The following is a 17,104-nucleotide window of genomic DNA, read 5'->3' on the forward strand; positions in this document are numbered from 1 at the left end:
AAAAAAAAAAAAAAAAAAAAAAAAAACAAACCTGAAGAACTGCCATGGAGATTCGAACCCAGTCGGCAACTGGAGAAGCCCATCTTTAGCGTAAATGCTCCGGTAAACCGGCCCCGCCGACGGCTGTCCGCCGCTCTCCGGCGTCGCATCCTCCACGGCCACCGTGTACGCCGTCGGCATTGTCATGAAAACGGCCGGAATTTGAAAGGAAACGGCTGCGGAAGATTGGTTTGCTCTGTTTGTTGTGGTGGGTTGCTGAAAAAGTCCGGTGGTAGTGGCTTTATTACAGTTGATCTAAACCAGAGGTGGGGCGTTGGGAGGATGGTTGAGGTGGGTGTGATGAATGGCATTAAATTCTCAGCAAACTACACCAATTTGTTTCATTTTTTACCTATGTTCAATTTATTTACCTCTTAATTTTACCTCTTAATTTTACTTTATTAGCTAAGAGTTCCTAAATGGATAGTTTTTTAATTGACGTTTAGTGATGTCAACGCGAGCGGATTAGGGACGACTATGCCTTCTTTGTCTGTGTATCCACCTTCTATTTTAATTTGCATTCGTGTTAAGTTTGTTCATATGAAATATGAATGCTCACCGAATTTAGTGTCAATCAGGCATTAGATGAAAGCTCCACAAAGTCGAATGACTGTTAGCAACTTGTGATTCAAATTATTCCACAAGATAGCTTGATGAAGACACTTGAATGACTCTAGCATGCAAATTTAAACACACGAAACGAAATAAGGAGCAAAAACAGATTGGGTTGACGCATTTTACAATTTGTGATTCGAATAACTCCACAGAAATTGATCAAGACTACTTTTGACAAATGACATGACAAACTGAGATTTGGTAAGAGTCGAGATTCAGGGCAAAAACAAGACCAAATAATATAATCCTCAATTTCGACACTGTTTGGCGAACAAGGAGAAATCTCTCTCCCTCTAACTCCCTCATTCCAAGTGTAAATGAGAATTTTCGACCCAACACGGTCAGTTATATAGACATCCTATTTTCCCGATAATTCAAAGTCTTTTAGGTTTATTAGAAATTAACATTCCTAACCTAAAAAGTCCATAATCATATAAAATAAGATAATTGATTCAAGCAAAGAGGGTAAATGTGACATTAAATAAGGTAGATATAATGAAATCCCCAATAGGTTGCACATTAATTAAATGCATCCTTTTCAGGCGGCCTTTAAATGAAGGTTGGCAGAGAAAATAAAAAATAAAAAATAAATAAAAATTACAATTTATTATTTCATACAATTAATTCTCCCTTTTTTTTATTCTTTCGAGGACCAATCACATGGGTTGACGTATTCTCAGTAATTATTCAAATTCATATTTCACAAAAATTTTAAATTCTATTTTTTATTTTTTATTATATAGTTCTATATAATTTAAAATTTGAAATTATTTAAGTCTTTTTTATATAATTATTCATTTACTCGGCTAAATTAATAAAAATAATCCTAAATTTTATATTTTGTTTTAAAAATATCGCTAAACTTTAATAAAAAATATACTCGTAACAAAATTTGAATTATGAAACGTGTTTAAAATTCTATATTTTTTAAAATGTAATTCTATATTTTAAATTTAAAATTAAGCAATTTTTTTTTTTATTGGAAGAATATAGGAGGAAAATAAATAAATAAATAATAATCTGTCATCGGGAGACTGTATTTATTTACAAATTTACAGTTTAACCTAAATAAAAAAAAAATTAAAATACATTTCAAACACATTAAAATATGATTTATTTCAATTGTTCATACGTTTAAAAGGTTACATTTTTACCCCTAAAATTTGAGTTTAATTTTCGATTGGTCCATAAATTTAAAAGATTTTATACTCTTACCCCTTCATTTAAAATAATTAATTAGTTTTTTTATTAAAAAAATCTCGTCATAATTATTTTTTAATTAATTAATTGAAACTTAATCCCAAAAACCAAGACCCAATTCCTAAAATTAAACCAACATTAGTAAAAGAATAATAAATAGGTAACAATAATTCAACTACCAAATATTGATAATTAATAAATGAGGAATCATTAATTATTTCACCTTATAATTTTATGTTTTGTAACAAAGTTAATGCTGGATCCTCTTCTATAGATATCTTGGCCCACCACTAACTAATAACTTTTAAAATTCATAAATCCTCAAAATATTTATTAAATTCCAAATTTAAAAAAAATAGGTAAAAAATATATATTTTAAATAAAAAAATAATTAAGTTACCCTTTCTTTTAAAATACTGAAAATTTTAATTTCTAGAATAATGTAGAAAATAAATTAATTTTTTTCTTTAATTATTTAAAAAGCTAAATATTCTTAATTTTTATAATAATTTTGAAAATAAAGTATAACGGTTGAGATTTAAAATAAAAATAAACCAACCAACCCATCTAAAATTTTAAATTTTAAAAAAATTGAACTCAATTTAAACGGAAAAATATACAACATAACCCTAAACTAACATTTTTTAAAATTTCAAAAGTTTGGAATTTAATTATTTTATTAAATATAAAATAAAAATTTTAAGGAGCTAATGGAAAAATGAAAAGAGACAAAGGAGCAAAAAGAAATAGAAGGAAAAGGAAAAATCCTAAATAGGGAGGAGAGGATGAAAATAGAAAAAAAGAAAATAAAAAAATGGGGCATTAAATATGAATATGTTAGAGTCGGGATTTAACCTGTTACCGGCAGTGGTTCATCGATTAAAGTTAGAGATAGAGAGAGAGAGAGGGCTCTCTCGTCAATTTTTCATTAAATGCTCCTCCCCACCTCCCATTAATGACCCCTACAAAATTGCCAGACAGCTCTCATTAAACACCTCCCACCTCCCCTTCTCTCTCTCTCTCTTCCGTCCACCTCCGCCGTCCGTCGCATCGCTTTTCTTCCTCCGCCATATCTCCCACCGTCCGTTTTTTCCCTCTCTCTCCCTCATCATGTCCGCACACGTGTCCTCTCCTATTTTTCACATTTTCCCCCTTTTTTTTTTTTTTTCTTCTTGTTTTTCTCTCATCTTCGGTTGAATCTCTCCGGTGATAGTAATGCCTCGGGATCTCCGCATCTCAATCGGCTCGATGAGAACGTAGCTGCTCCTCCGCTGGTTACCGACGATCGGAGAAACATTGGACTTGTCATCGACTTGCTTCGTCTCGATGAACCTCCGCCTACGCCGTTGGAGAATCTCCAGCTTGATTCCGATAGCGGAAAGAATCCTCCTCGTCGTCTGAAGAACGGCGATTTCATTCCTCTGTAGTATCGGAATGAGAACACTCTCGCCTTCGGTAGAGATCCGAACGGTGATGGCCGTTTGCTCCAGAAGCTTCCACGGCGGTACCTCCATGGCGATGCGGTTGCCGGTTCCAGAATCATTCTCTCTGACGCCAAGCTTCGTTCGAATCCGAATGAATACGATCGCTTCAGTAAGAAATCTCGCCCGTTCATTTGATCCTCTAACGAATTACTGTTCCTTGGTTCATCAACGTAGGGCGTGATTTCCGATTCTGTTGCGTTATAAGAATCTCGATTAGGAATAGGACCTTCCGCTAGCGGCTCTAGTACGATGCTCTGTAAGATCGTATCGTCGAGGCTTGGCCGGATTCTAGCTGCCATAACCGGCGTGAACGGAGATTCTGGCCTGAAAACCACCGCGCGACATAGAGGACAGTTCGCGTGTGATCTAAGCCATACGTCTATACAATCAACGTGAAATGCGTGAGAACAAATCGGAAGCGTTCGGACGTAATCGTCGTCTTCAAACTCCAGAAGACATACGGCGCACTCACGGTCACGGCTGTCACGGCGACTCTTGGCAGTATAGACGGAGAGTGGAATCGTCTTGATGATGGATTCGTCGAGGCCGTACGGGGAGAACACGTGGAAGCCATCCGTATGCTCGAAGAAAGGCGAATCGTAAGGGAGCGAATCCAAGTCGCCGCCGGAGGAGGACGGGAGGTAAGATCGGGCGCGCCGTCGTCTCCGCCGCCACCGCCGCCAGCGGCGGCGGTGGCGGCGGATGAGGAGGAGGATTGGAGGGATGACGTGGCGGGAGATGAGGCGAGAGTAAGTGACGATGAGAAAGGCCGTAGCGATGACGACAACCATTGCGATTAGAGGAGGGCTGAAGTCGACTGGGAGCTTTGCCGGCAGTAAGGATGAGGGGGGAGGGAAATTGACGGCGGCGGCGGAGGAGGAGGAGGAGGAGGTGGAAGGGGAAGGAGAAGGAGATGGAGATGGAGAAGGGGCGGTCGACATGGAAGGTGCTGCAATGGCGGACTGTGAATTTTGTTGCAGAGAGGGAAGAAAAAGAGAGGGTTTAATGGAGAGGGAAGATAGAAGAGAAGGGGGGTTTATTTGGATCCTTTGACTCGTTGTTAGGTCCTCCATGCGATTTGTCGACGAGGACATTGGGTGAGTGACACGTCACTGTTCATGAATTTAAGGCCCTCGAGTTTTCATCTTCTGCGGACCATCACATTCCAATCTTCCATGTGTCTATTGCCACGTCACCAACCCTCCTTTCAATATATTATCAAACATAATTCCAACATATCTCAAATTCATTAAATTCCCGTCCTATCCAAACCCAAACCCAAACAACCTTTAAAGTCTATCCAAGACGTAACTTCGATCACTTAAAAGAGATACACTACTCGAGTAGGTGTCTAACTAAACTTAACAACACCACTTCAAACAAATCATTAACTCAGCACCAATGCAAAGTCTGACCTATCACGCTAGCTTGTTACAGAATCCGCTAACATGTACTTATTCAACCATATTCTCACATCATAATAGAACACAATTGCTCGATATATTACTTAAATTATATTCAATATTATTTATCATAAAAAATTTAGGAAGGAAAGTATAAAGATAGAAAAACTATGATGCTACAATGATATCATACCTATCTCATGTGATTAAAAATGAAAAGAATATTAAGTTTTTTTTTTTTAATTTTAAATAATGAAATAGGACAAAAGTTTTTTCTAGTTGAATTAATGGAAAAAAATTTGCTTTCAAAAAGATTGGGAGGTGGAAGACACGTGGCAGATGTTGATTGGAGAAAGTGGGTAGATGTGGGCACAGAGGAACAGAAAGTAAAAAGTGGTGGCCCACATAAGAGAGAGTAGGGATCTTTCCATGAAATTTGATGTCAAAGGAAAATCCATTCATACGTAAAACAAAATATAATAATAATAATAAATAATTAATTAAAAATAAAATAAATAATTAAGATAATAGAATGGATGTATGAGAACCAGTGCAATTAGAGTCCACAGCCACAAAGTCAATAAAAAAAAATAAATAAATAAATTTAATTTTAATAATAAATAAATAAATAAATAAATAAATTTTTGGGTCAAAAGTTGATAGTGATGTGAAGGGCAACTTTTTACATAATGGAGCACTAAAAATAGGTTGGCCAATACAAATTCTCCCTCTGGAATACTATCGAAAAAATGTGTGTATTTTTTTTTAATATTTAATAAAATTTTAAATTATTAATTTTATAATTACCAAATTTACAATATTTATCTAATTTTTAAATTTTAAAAAAATAAATCTAGTTGACAATTCTTTAGTTTCAATAATTTTAAAAATATTTAAAATTTAAATATAGTTTAGTTTTGGAAGGTAAATATAAACGTTACAAATAAATAATTTATATATTTTGATGAACTATTTATATTTTTAAAATTATAATTTAATTAGAAACAAATATCATCCGAACAAACAATTATATATTAAATAAAGGGTTGGACAAGTTTTTTTTTATTCTCGATTTTATTAATTTAAATTAAAATATCAATTTGGATCATAAACCTAATTAAAATTCTAAATTTAAAAAATTTTAAACTTTCAAATTTTTTATTAATGTAATTCAAAAAATACTAATGAATTTTTAATTAAAAAAATAATCTATGATATGAAATTATTTTTGTTCATCCAATAAAAAAAATATTTGATCAGTTTTTTCAAATAAATTAGTAACAGTAAAAGTATTTTTAATTTTTTAAATTGAAGAATATTTTAAAAATAAAATATTAACCATTTTTATTGTTTTAAAAGATTTAAGAATTTTATTAGGAGTATTTAAAAAAAAAATTATGAATATTTTGATGTAAAATATATGGTGGGACTCGGCCTTAAACCCACCCCAAGTCGAAAATCCCAAATCAGAGTTCTAGGGTTTTATCGTCGATTTTCGATCATTCCTCTGTTCGGCGAAAAATGTTTCCAGGAATGTTTATGCGCAAGCCTGACAAGGCTGCTGCTCTCAAGCAACTCCGATCACACGTTGCTATGTTTGGCGTATGGGTTGCTGTAATTCGAGTCACCCCCTATGTTCTTCACTACCTTTCCGACGAGAAAGAAGAACTCAAGCTCGACTTTTAGGTTATTCTCTAAGCTGTTTCAACTCAATTGTGTTGATTCTTCTTGTGGGGGTTTGGATTAATGTTTTCACTCTTGATAAATGACGCGATTTTATCCCATCCGAATTTCGACCTCTAGTTTATTTCCTGATCTATTTATTCTATGTGTATCATCCCTTGGAAGTTGTGTTCGATTTGGGAAATAGATCTGTTCTTGTTCCGTTGCGGATTTAGATGAGCTCTGCTTCATGTTTATACTCTCGTTGTGAATTATCTTGAATTTTACGTTATTCGATTCCACTGCAATTCACCAGTCTAGGAGCGGTTGATTTTGTTAAATTAGCTGCTTAGCAGTTCCTGTTATGTTAATTTGTTCTCAGTAAATTGCAATTTTTTCTTGGTTATGCCTGCAGTAATTGGAACAGATAAGTGATTCTGCTGCATTGTTCATGTTTCATATGGCATTTAGTCGACAAACCGAATTTCTGTCTCTCCCTTGGTCTCTCTCAAAATCCTTCTCAAAGGGTCAGGCACTATAACCCTGAGCCATTAGTGGATACCCTCGTACCCTACATCGACATATAATTTTACAGATATTCTGATGAAATTGGAGTTCGAAGAAGATTTCATACTTGATTCTTGTTCATTGCATCAGAAGTTGTCTGATGAAATGACAGTTTCATAGACAATAGGATACCTGAATGCAATGAGGTTAGAAAATTTTTGTATGGGTATGCAAGGGAATACGAAATTGCATTGCATTTGACAATATGTTCTTAGGAGGGTCCCTTGACTGCCATGAGATGGGAGCTGGGAAATTTAATAACTCTTAAGTTGGTAGGTTTTCTGCTTGAAAATGAAACGAAATTATACATAATTGATGTTATCTTCTGATTAGTAGGAAAAGAACCGCCTCTTTACTTCATTCCAGTATAATATATTTCAGGTTTGGAGGTTCCTTTTCAAAGGTGATACCGATTTCTTGTGATGAATTTACGAATGTTTCATCTGTAGAATATTCGTGCCCGTTATTCCCCCGCGTAACAAAAACATGCTTTTGGTTGCTCTGTGGTTATGGAACCTTGTTCAAGGTTAATCTTAAAGGCAAGCCTAAGCTTATTAGTAATTTTCTTGACTACTCTCTTCTGTTCCTCCTGTTCCCTCCATTTTTTTCTTTAATCTGATCAACTCTAACTTATTTTCTGCATAATTACCAATGAGTTTGCCAAAGTATGTTTTGGGTTTAGCTTTGTTTATCTGTATTGCGGGTATACATCTCACTGTTTGTGGACTATAAATCGAGGTTAATTTTTTACTTTCTATGTCGTTTATGTAGCTCACTCAGCTTCCTTCTATTTCTGGTTTTTGATGACCTTAATGTTTGCGCAGCTGTGTGTATTTCTATTTAGTTTTGGACCAATCGCTAAACCTTTGCTCCTTCATTCTTTATGCAGTTTGTGACTGGAGCATGGGGTTAGGTTTTTCAAATCACAACTTTTTTCTTCTTCTATTGATCCCATGAGGAACAAAAGGAAGGAGGCTCTTCATCTTTTTCATTATTTTTCATTTTCACCTTTTATATTGAATCATAGGCCTATGGGTAATATGGCGCGTGAGACTTGAAACCATTCCATTAAATCACAAGTTGGCTATGGGGCAGATAATGTAGGTTGCATTATAGGTAGTTGGTAGACTATGTTAATGTGAGATGCAGATGGCACTGTCCTTCTATGCAGCCAAAGTTATTGCCTCAATTATTATTATAACTTTGTTCCCATATTGAACTCTCTATGAGTATAATGAATTCCCCCTAGCCAAAGTTAGTGAGATCACATTAATAATATATCCTTCAATTAGCTTTATAGAGTTAGCTCTAACTTATTGATGTCACGTATAAGGGTACACTTTCGAACCTTGAGATTTATGAAGTTTTAAGATAGGGATGCTTTTAGTTTGGAGGTTTGACAAGTTCCTAAGGTGCAACAGCTTAAGCACACCGCTAGCAGATATTGTTCTCTTTGGGTTTTCTCTATCGGACTTCCCCTCAAGGTTTTTAAAACTGTTCTGTTAGGAAGAGGTTTCCACACCCTTATAAAGAATGTTTCACTCTTCTCCCCAATCGATGTGGGATCTCACAATCCACTCCCCTTTTGGGGCCCACCATCTTTGTTGTCATTTGTTATCTTCTTCAATCAATGTGGGACCCCCCAATCCACCCCCTTTGAGTCCAAATGTCCTTGTGTTGCTCACAATCCACTTCCCTTTGAGGTCCAACGTCTTCGTTGTCATTTGTTCTCTTCTTCAATCAATGTGGGACCCCCCAATCCACCCTTTGGGGCCAAATGTCCTTGTTGGCACACCGCCTCGCGTCTACCCCCTTCGAGGCTCAACCTCCTTGCTGACACATTGTCCGATGTTTGGTTCTAATACCATTTGCAATAGTCCAAGTCCACGGTCAAATCTTGTCCTCTTGCCTTCCCTTTCGGGATTCCCCTCAAGGTTTTTAAAACGTGTTTGCTATGGAGAGGTTTTCTCATCTTATAAAGAATGTTTTGTTCTCCTCTCCAATCGATGTGAGATCTCACAGAATGACCTCGAACTCATTTGATCATTAGTTAACTAACTATAAATGATGCATTAGTTTAAATGTTTGATTGCGATTAGTTTAAATGTTTGATTGTGCAGGCGATTTATTAATTGAATATGATTATTCCAAACGCGTTATTAATTTCATAGAAGATGATGCAATCAGCAAGATGGTAGATCTGGAAGAGACAAAGGGAGTAGAGGATGCTCAAAAACAGGTATTTGTGTGATTATAAAGTGATTGTAGGGCATATGCCCTTATTAATGTAGATTGTAGGGTATGTGATGTCATGAGTTCCCAATAATTCAGAGCGTCACTGTAGGGCACAGATGTTGCCTCCAAGTTCCTGTATGCAATTTAAGACTGTTTCTGCAGGGGACATCATGTCCATGCTTCAATAAAATCTTCTTGGCACCATATTGTTTGGCTTCATTTCACACATCAATGATTCTTATTTTCCACAGGATATGGACAAAGAATGTCTTTAACACTAGCAAGAAAACAAAAATGAGTAAAAACTTACCATTTTACTGCTTTCTTTATTTCCCTGTAAATTCCTTGATTTTTAATTTTGTTTCGGATAGGTCAAAATTGAAAGACTCGGGATTCTATTAGACATAAAATAGATCTGGTAATTTCAAGCGCGTATATGGAACCTACTTGGGTCCTATTTTTAAGAATTTTAGTTCAGAGGTTAATTGAAATTTATAAAACGTCCTTCGTTTTTACCATAAAACCACAAATAAGTTGCATGTATTTTTTCTAAGTATAACTCTAGACTGTGTATCATCCACCTAGCTTGAATTAATTATATGGATTTATTTATAGGAAAGATCTGAGAATAGAATATTAGTGGGAATAAAATCATGTTCTAAATAAAGTTGTAATGACTAATAAATTATGAGTTGGAGTTGTCAAAGAGATCTTGGACAGTTATAATGATCTACTTTCCAGTTCAACCAAAAAGCAAAACATCATTCCTTTTCAATTTCAAGCCAGAATTGATCAAGAAGATCCACAATAAATACGAACAGTTTCCAAAATTCGAATCGATCCAACTCACATACCCTTACGAGGCGTTCGATCATCTCTTAAAGACCATAGCCATGGAAATATCATGAATGAATTATCCCCCAAGTCAATGATCAGAAACAAAGCTCATACCGGTTAGCTCCCATGGCTATTATCTCGAAAGCTGGAATAAGAAACTTGTCAGCTAGCTCGGATCGTCGGGGTAGGTAGGTCGGTCGTCTTCTCCTTACTTGAATGACCAACTTTTGGATCTTTTCAGCTCCCATGGAGGTAGGCAGCCTTTATAATGAGAGTGTAGAAACAGTGAAGATATTGAAACTTCCTTTTGATTCATGGAGATTGAGGATAAGCAACTGAACCCGCTTCTTAGCCGTTTCTTTTCGCTGTCCTGTCCTTCGAAGCTCGGGTCGTGTTCCATGGTTGTCGCCTTAAGTGCCTTGGGGAGTATGCAGTTGCATTTTGAACCTGCATAATCAAAGGGTGTCCTGTTTTAACATGACATAGGATCGAGCATGAAATGACAAGCATTTCGAGCAAGCGAGACAAGGATCCGTGTACCTATCCTTGCAAGCCGATTAATCCATTTCGGTATGCATTTTCCGGTTAGTTTTCTGCATATATCCTCGCAGAAATGGTTGCAATTCTTCACGATCAAGTGATATGAACTGCCGTGATAGTTTGCAGCTTGACGTTCCATGAAGTCTCTAACTTGGATTGGGTCTAAGCAAGTCGTACCGATATAAATTGACTTCCTAAACTTGAAGCCGGGGCATGTTCGAGGTTCGACCTCAAAGATGCCACTTGTCGGGTAGTCGTGGGCTCCGAAGGCATATTCGATGCCGTAAACTGAAAACACAGATAATAACATCCTTAAATGATATACAAATAAAAAACACGAACAGTCCAAAGGGAATATTTGTATAAGCTCTTGAGCTGAGTTTAGCAACAGCCTTCTTAGCATAGCTAAACATAACTAACATGATATTAAGAACATCGACAAGAATCAACTTAATTGCAATGAACTGCCGTAAACACGCTTTGTGAGATCCCACGTCGGTTCGAGAGGGGAACAAAGCATTCTTTATAAGGGTGTGGAAACCTCTCTCTAGCAAACACGTTTTCAAAACCTTGAGAGAAAGCTCGAAAGGGAGAGTCCAAAGAGGACAATATGATCGAGAAATAATCTAACCTTCAACACCAGAGTGAAATATACCGAGGCCAGCCCAGTAGACATAGCCATTTGCGGGTGTTAAGTCATACACATTGAGATAAACCGGCGCTTCGCCTGGAGTACCGGCAGAGGTCTTCACCTTCTCCAACAAGCACAAATCACTGGCTGGTTTACCTCGAAAGTGAAGAGACTTGATGCAATGCCATCCGTTCTCAGATCGAGCTTTCATGGTTGACGGTGAAAGCAGGAATCAATTGGCAGGTAGGCTCAGCCTGTAACGTTTGGAAACAAAAGTACACATTTACTTCATTAAGCTATAATGAAAAGCCAGAGGATTCACTCTGAAGTAGCATGTTTACATTGAGTTTGTTTCCGATCAAAGTACGAAATCGCAACAATGTAGACTAGTTTGTCGTACAAAAACTTGTCTCTACATTCTTAAAACAAGAACAAGAACAAGAACCGACACCTCGGACAGGACAAGTCGTTCGTTTTCCTCTTGACAAGCCCCCAAGGACCTAGTAAATCAAGTGGCTCTAAGAACTATCAAGCGGAAACGAGTAGAATCATACTCCTCCTCGTAGTTTGTCAAATTTCAACCGCATCAATCGACCAAAAACTTGTCTCAACATTCTTAAAACAAGAACAAGAACCGACACCTCGGATAGGACAAGTCGTTTGTGTTCCTCTTGACAAGTCCCCAAGGACTAGTAAATCAAGGAGAGTAGAATCGTACTTCTCCTCGTATTTGTCAAAATTCAACCGCATCAATCAACCAAAAACTTATCTCTACATTCTTAAAACAAGAACAAGAACCAAAACCTCGGACAGCACAAATCGTTCGTGTTCCTCTTGACAAGTCCCCAAGGATGTAGTAAATCAAGGGACTCCTGATCTATCGAGCAGAAACGAGTAGAATCGTCCTCCTTCTCCCTAATCTTTCACAAGGCTAGCATTAACACTTTCTTGGGATCTAATCAAGTCTCTAGCTCTCCATGTTCCCCCATCCCATCAATCAAGTAGAAGTTCTATCTAGGACATATCAATGTCTCTATAAATCCAAGAAAACAGGAGCAAATCCAGCACAATAGATCCCTTCCAGTTACAAGCATTCTTGGATCTTTCCTAATGGAGCCTTCAATGAACTCCTCCCATAAGATTCCTTATACAGTTCCACAAGCAAGCTAGGCCAAAATAAGTGAACAGTGTATGAACAATGCATTTTCAATCTCAACATTCTAACTGCTAAAGAATGCTGAATGTAAGTTCAAACAAAGAACAATTCGTCATGAAATGAATCATAGTTTAGGCATAATAATCCCAAATCCAACTAGATTATATCAAGATCCAAGATTAGCGAAGAAATTGACAGCCAAACAATAAGAAATCAAATGGTGGGTGGGCATTAGATTAGCTTCATATGTCCTTAAAACAACAAGAAGAAGCACAAAAGGCAGAACCCATGTGGAAAAACGAGTTAATTAACGCAAAAACTCAACAGAGGAAGCTAGATCAGATTCAGAAGAGACCCAGAAAGCAAAATGGCAAAAGAAACCAAGAAATACAGAAAAATTAGGGGAAAAGAAGAGAACCCTTTTGGGGAATGGATGAAATAATCGAAACCCATTTGTGTGGAAGTGCGACGAACCTTTTTGGAAGGGGTAAAAGAGCCATCAGAGATGGAAAATGGAGCAGGGAGAGAGAAGCAGGGCAGTGGCAGCCATTTTCAGAGCTCGAAAGGGGCTGGGGGAGCGTGTGGGTGACTGGAAGAGCAGAGACGAAGGGGTAGCAGAAACGAGTGTCCTTTTTGAAAGTGGGTATTAAAGAAAGGGAAAAATGAGAGGCGATTTGAGAGGAAATTTGGAAGGAGCTAACAGTCAATGGTGTTGGTGTTGGTATTGGTGTTGTTGAATTCGATGAAGCTCGTGGACAGCTTGAATCGCATAGTTTTTGGGAGATTTTAAATGGAAGGTTGCCATTTTCGTTGAGCTCACTTTCTCTACTCTCCCAGCTTGGTCCCTGGCTGTCACTTTCAGCTTCCCTTACTCTCTTTTTTTGAATAATGATGAGTTAAAAGGAATCTCTTTCTTTCTGGCTATGGATTTTGTTTGAATCACTGAAATTTAGATTTAGATTTAGATTTAGATTTTTTTTTTTTTGTTCTTCACAAATATTTAATATTTTTAGAGGATGAATTTATTCGGGTACAAGTTAACTGTAATTGCATATAATTCTTTAAGTAATTGACATTTTTCATGCAATAGTGGAGTACTTCACTCTAAATGGTGAAAGTTAGAGGTCGTGCATTAGCTTTCAGCTTGTTAATTGGCATATTCGTGCAACAGTGGAGTGCTGCACCCTAGATGGTGAGAGTTAGAAGTCGTGTAGCAGCTTCCGACTTGTTAACCGTAATTGATATATAATTTTTTTTTTTTTTTTTTTTTTCGTAATTGGCATCTTCGTGCAATAGTGGAGTGCTTCACCCTAGATAGTGAGAGTTAGGGGTTGCATAGTTAGCTCGTTAATAGTAATTGACATATTTTTTTACATAGTTGACATCTTTGTTCAACGGTGGAGTGTTGTATTTTAGATGGTGAGTGTTAGAGGTCGTGTAGCAACTACCAACTTGTGTACTCTAGATAGTGAGAGTTAGAGGTCATGCAACAGCTTCCAGCTTGTTAACAGTAGACATATAATTTTTTTTATATAATTGAGATCATCGTGCAACAATGGAGTGCTGCACCCTAGATAGCGAGAGTTAGATGTCGTGCAGCAGCTTCGAGCTTGTTAATAGTAATTGACATTTTTTTTTAACATAATTGATATCTTCGTGCAATAGTGGAATGTTGTATTCTAGAGGGTGAGAGTTAGAGATCGTGTAGCAGCTTCAGCTTCCTGACTTATTAATAGTCATTGACATTTTTTTAACCTAATTGATATATTTGTGCAACAGCGGAATATTGTACTCTAAAGAGTAGTGAGAGTTCGAGGTCGTGTAGCAGCTTCTAGCTTTGCCCGAAATGATTCGAGTTCATTATTGTTATCATATAAAATGATCGTGACAAGTATTTCTTCTCTCTCATCTATCTCTCCCTTTGACCCATCCTCTCTTTTTCCTCTTTATGATAACTCTTTGAAGATTTCACACAAAAGTTACAGTTTCTATCCCTTTCTCTCTTTTTCCATTCCTATATTCCCTAAAATCCAAAAATAGGATGAAGATAAGATTGAAACTCGAGTAGGGTTGAGTTGAAAAAAAGAAAGCTACGTCTAGTTCTACCTCGTTCGGGATTCATATGACAAGTTCGAGTATAACGTAATACTTTGACTAATTGAATTATGATTACGTTTGAATTAAATGATTTCAATTTGTGACGGTCTACGGATCGGAGCTGGAATGGGAAAAGTTTCCTTATCCTCGTCCCCATTTACTATTTCAATATTTATTACTGTGAAAATTTTCATTTATTTTTATGGGAATTTGCGAAAAATTTACGAGGATCAAATTCTTGGCACGAACTTTTCTACACTTTATATATATATATATATATAACGGTCTTAATTAATAATTTTCTCGAGTTAAAAAAAGAAACTTTAAATTTTTAAAAAGTTAAAAAAGTTTCATTAATGTTTTTAAAAAATGGTAAATTTTTTTTAAAACTTTATTTTATAAAGATAAAAACAGTTAATTATATTTTTAAAATTTATGTTATGTTTTAAGTAAGGTAAAGTTATTTTTAAAATATTATTATAAGTTTAAGGATATTTTTAAAACAGGCTGATTTTTAAAATATAGAATTTGCGAAATTGGTTAAAATATAAATTTAAAAAGTGTGTGGTTTATTTTGGATTTCTAGAAGTTCAGGGGTCATTTGGCAATTTCTTCACAATTATTGGGCGTTTTTATGATTATACATTAAATTGGGACCAAACATTAAATACACTTTCTTCTGCAGACTACTTTTGTTCACAGAACGACTGGAAAGACGATCTCTGATCTCACTCTCGGTCCGTGCCACTTCCTAAAACCCTAGCGCCATGTCGAAATCCGTGGTCTTCTTTACGCTAATCGCTGTTCTTCCATTTCTCTGCGGCGCCTTCTCCCCCGAGAATCCAACAGATCGTAAAATCCTCGTTTTACTCGATGACTTTGCCATCAAATCTTCCCACTCTTTGTTCTTCAAGTCCCTTCAATCTCGAGGTTTCGACCTCGATTTCAAGCTCGCTGATGACCCTAAGATCGCCTTGCAGAGATATGGACGCTATTTCTATGACGCATTGATCTTGTTTGCGCCAACAATTGAACGTAAGTCTTTGTTAATTTCTTCATCTGAAGGTTTCGTGTTGGAATTCTTGTATTTTTTATGTTTTCCATTAGGAAATTGGAGACATTAGGTCAACTGGGGTTTCAATTGTTTTTCGTTTATTAATTTTCAGTTCTTGTCTTTTGAGGTAGCCGGAATTACTCGTAATGGATTGCATCGATTTTACATTTTCATTCGTTGGGTGTTTTAGGTTTTGGAGGATCCATCGATCCTGCTGCTGTACTGGATTTTGTTGATTCGGGCCATGATCTAATTCTTGCTGCTGATTCTAATGGATCTGAGTTAATCCGAGCAATTGCCACTGAATGTGGTGTTGATTTTGATGAGGTTGGTGGATATCTAGAACATGTTACCTTTTTATCTTTAGCACAATTGTGAACCTTCCTTCATTTTTATAAGAAATTTGCCGCGTTTCTGAACTTCATGTACTTATATGAGAAATATTATGCCATAGGATCCAGCTGCTGTAGTGATCGACCACACAGGCTATGCGGTATCAGAGACCGAGGGTGATCACACATTGATTGCAAGTGATGAGTTGATCGAGTCTGATGTTATTGTGGGAAGCCGGAAAATTGAGGCAAGTGCTATTTATATTTTTTGAAAGATGATCATGTGGAAAGATAATAGGTCTCGTTTGCATTTTCGTTTACTTTAGGTCTTGAATTCTAACATTTTGTATTAACTCTATTTTGTGTTTATAACTGTCATTGTGGTAATAATTCTTATTTCTAACTACTATTTGAATGAATGTTCCACACAGGCTCCTATACTTTTCCAGGGGATCGCCCATACTTTAAATCCTGCCAATAGTTTGGTAAGATACTTGGATAGTGTTTACTTTACAACTTCCTCAAAGAATGTGGTTCTAATTAAAGCTTCAGGAAGTTACTACATTACTCTGGATTGGCATGACCAGTTTTATGTGTTAAGCTCTCTTCTTTTATTCTCTAGGTGCTAAAAGCTCTCTCAGCATTTCCCTCAGCTTATTCTGCCAACCCAAAGTCCAAGCTTTCAAGTCCTCCACAACTAACAGGATCTGCTATCTCTCTGGTTTCGGTCATTCAGGTCAATTTTTTTATTAAGTTTCTGCTTTTGCTATGTATCTCTGTTAATGGTTTGTTTCTATGTTACTGGAGCATGAAGTTCGATAAACAAAATGATGAAGTCTTGAATAGTCACAACAAGGGACCTTTGTGTGTGATTGGTGGACTTAGCTTTTATATTGCTTTCAAAGGACCTCTTGATTTCGAGACATAGATTAATTCTTTAAACTTTGGTTATTCAAGTACGAAATTTAACACTATCGGCATTATTTTCTTAGTTTTCTTCTGGTCTCATAAGTTTGTAAGGCCTCTCATTTTTATTCATTTGGCAGGGAGCAATCTTTGTCTTTTCTTTAGATGTACAAATACTTGATTGTTGTAATTTTTTGTTGATTAAAACTCATGCTGGCCTTGCATCTTTTTGCTGTGATATATTTAGTTGATGCATCTTTAGAAAATGAGACTGACTAGAGTTTAGGGTGTTTATTGGCCTCTTGATGAAGAGTTTTTTTTTTTTTTTTTTTTTTTTTTTTTTTAA

At 36.3% G+C, this 17,104-nt stretch overlaps 5 protein-coding genes across 7 annotated transcripts in view; 2 read left to right on the top strand and 3 right to left on the bottom strand.

Annotated features, from left to right (window-relative positions):
* Window positions 1-301, bottom strand: part of LOC111484205 (long chain acyl-CoA synthetase 2) — an 8,402-nt gene extending 8,101 nt beyond the window's left edge. Inside the window, exon 1 of the mRNA XM_023130707.1 lies at window positions 32-301. Within this exon, the coding sequence (XP_022986475.1) occupies window positions 32-186 (155 nt within the window). The 5' untranslated portion in view covers window positions 187-301. The remainder of the gene's footprint in view (window positions 1-31) is intronic.
* Window positions 302-2,681: 2,380 nt separating this feature from the next.
* LOC111484253 (RING-H2 finger protein ATL65) lies at window positions 2,682-4,372 on the bottom strand. Its single transcript, XM_023130778.1, has one exon. The coding sequence runs from the start codon at window positions 4,277-4,279 to the stop codon at window positions 3,038-3,040; it is 1,242 nt and encodes a 413-aa protein (XP_022986546.1). The 5' UTR covers window positions 4,280-4,372; the 3' UTR covers window positions 2,682-3,037.
* Window positions 4,373-6,165: 1,793 nt separating this feature from the next.
* Window positions 6,166-9,416, top strand: LOC111484330 (mitochondrial import receptor subunit TOM6 homolog). Of its 3 annotated transcripts, none has more exons than XM_023130886.1 (2): window positions 6,166-6,427; window positions 7,860-8,237. In XM_023130886.1, exon 1 carries the CDS (start codon window positions 6,263-6,265, stop codon window positions 6,425-6,427), a length of 165 nt encoding a protein of 54 aa, XP_022986654.1. In that variant the 5' UTR covers window positions 6,166-6,262; the 3' UTR covers window positions 7,860-8,237. The 3 variants fall into 3 exon arrangements, with proteins under 3 accessions (XP_022986654.1, XP_022986655.1, XP_022986656.1); XM_023130887.1 differs by lacking the exon at window positions 7,860-8,237 and adding an exon at window positions 9,091-9,416 and having other exon boundaries at window positions 6,167-6,427; XM_023130888.1 differs by lacking the exon at window positions 7,860-8,237 and adding an exon at window positions 9,142-9,416 and having other exon boundaries at window positions 6,167-6,427.
* Window positions 9,417-9,912: 496 nt separating this feature from the next.
* On the bottom strand, window positions 9,913-13,226 carry LOC111484288 (deSI-like protein At4g17486). Its single transcript, XM_023130825.1, has 4 exons — window positions 12,844-13,226; window positions 11,214-11,467; window positions 10,583-10,870; window positions 9,913-10,489 (listed from the first exon to the last, which is right to left on the bottom strand). Exons 2-4 carry the CDS (start codon window positions 11,422-11,424, stop codon window positions 10,251-10,253), a joined length of 738 nt encoding a protein of 245 aa, XP_022986593.1. The 5' UTR covers window positions 11,425-11,467; window positions 12,844-13,226; the 3' UTR covers window positions 9,913-10,250.
* A 1,903-nt stretch (window positions 13,227-15,129) lies between these two features.
* Window positions 15,130-17,104, top strand: part of LOC111484246 (dolichyl-diphosphooligosaccharide--protein glycosyltransferase 48 kDa subunit-like) — a 4,586-nt gene continuing 2,611 nt past the window's right edge. The window contains exons 1-5 of the mRNA XM_023130769.1: window positions 15,130-15,501; window positions 15,711-15,847; window positions 15,975-16,100; window positions 16,284-16,337; window positions 16,475-16,588. Coding sequence (XP_022986537.1) covers window positions 15,234-15,501; window positions 15,711-15,847; window positions 15,975-16,100; window positions 16,284-16,337; window positions 16,475-16,588 — 699 coding nt within the window. The 5' untranslated portion in view covers window positions 15,130-15,233. The remainder of the gene's footprint in view (window positions 15,502-15,710; window positions 15,848-15,974; window positions 16,101-16,283; window positions 16,338-16,474; window positions 16,589-17,104) is intronic.

Source organism: Cucurbita maxima, unplaced genomic scaffold (genome assembly GCF_002738345.1).
Source record: "Cucurbita maxima cultivar Rimu unplaced genomic scaffold, Cmax_1.0 Cma_Scf00009, whole genome shotgun sequence".
In the NCBI taxonomy this organism is placed as follows: domain Eukaryota; kingdom Viridiplantae; phylum Streptophyta; class Magnoliopsida; order Cucurbitales; family Cucurbitaceae; genus Cucurbita; species Cucurbita maxima.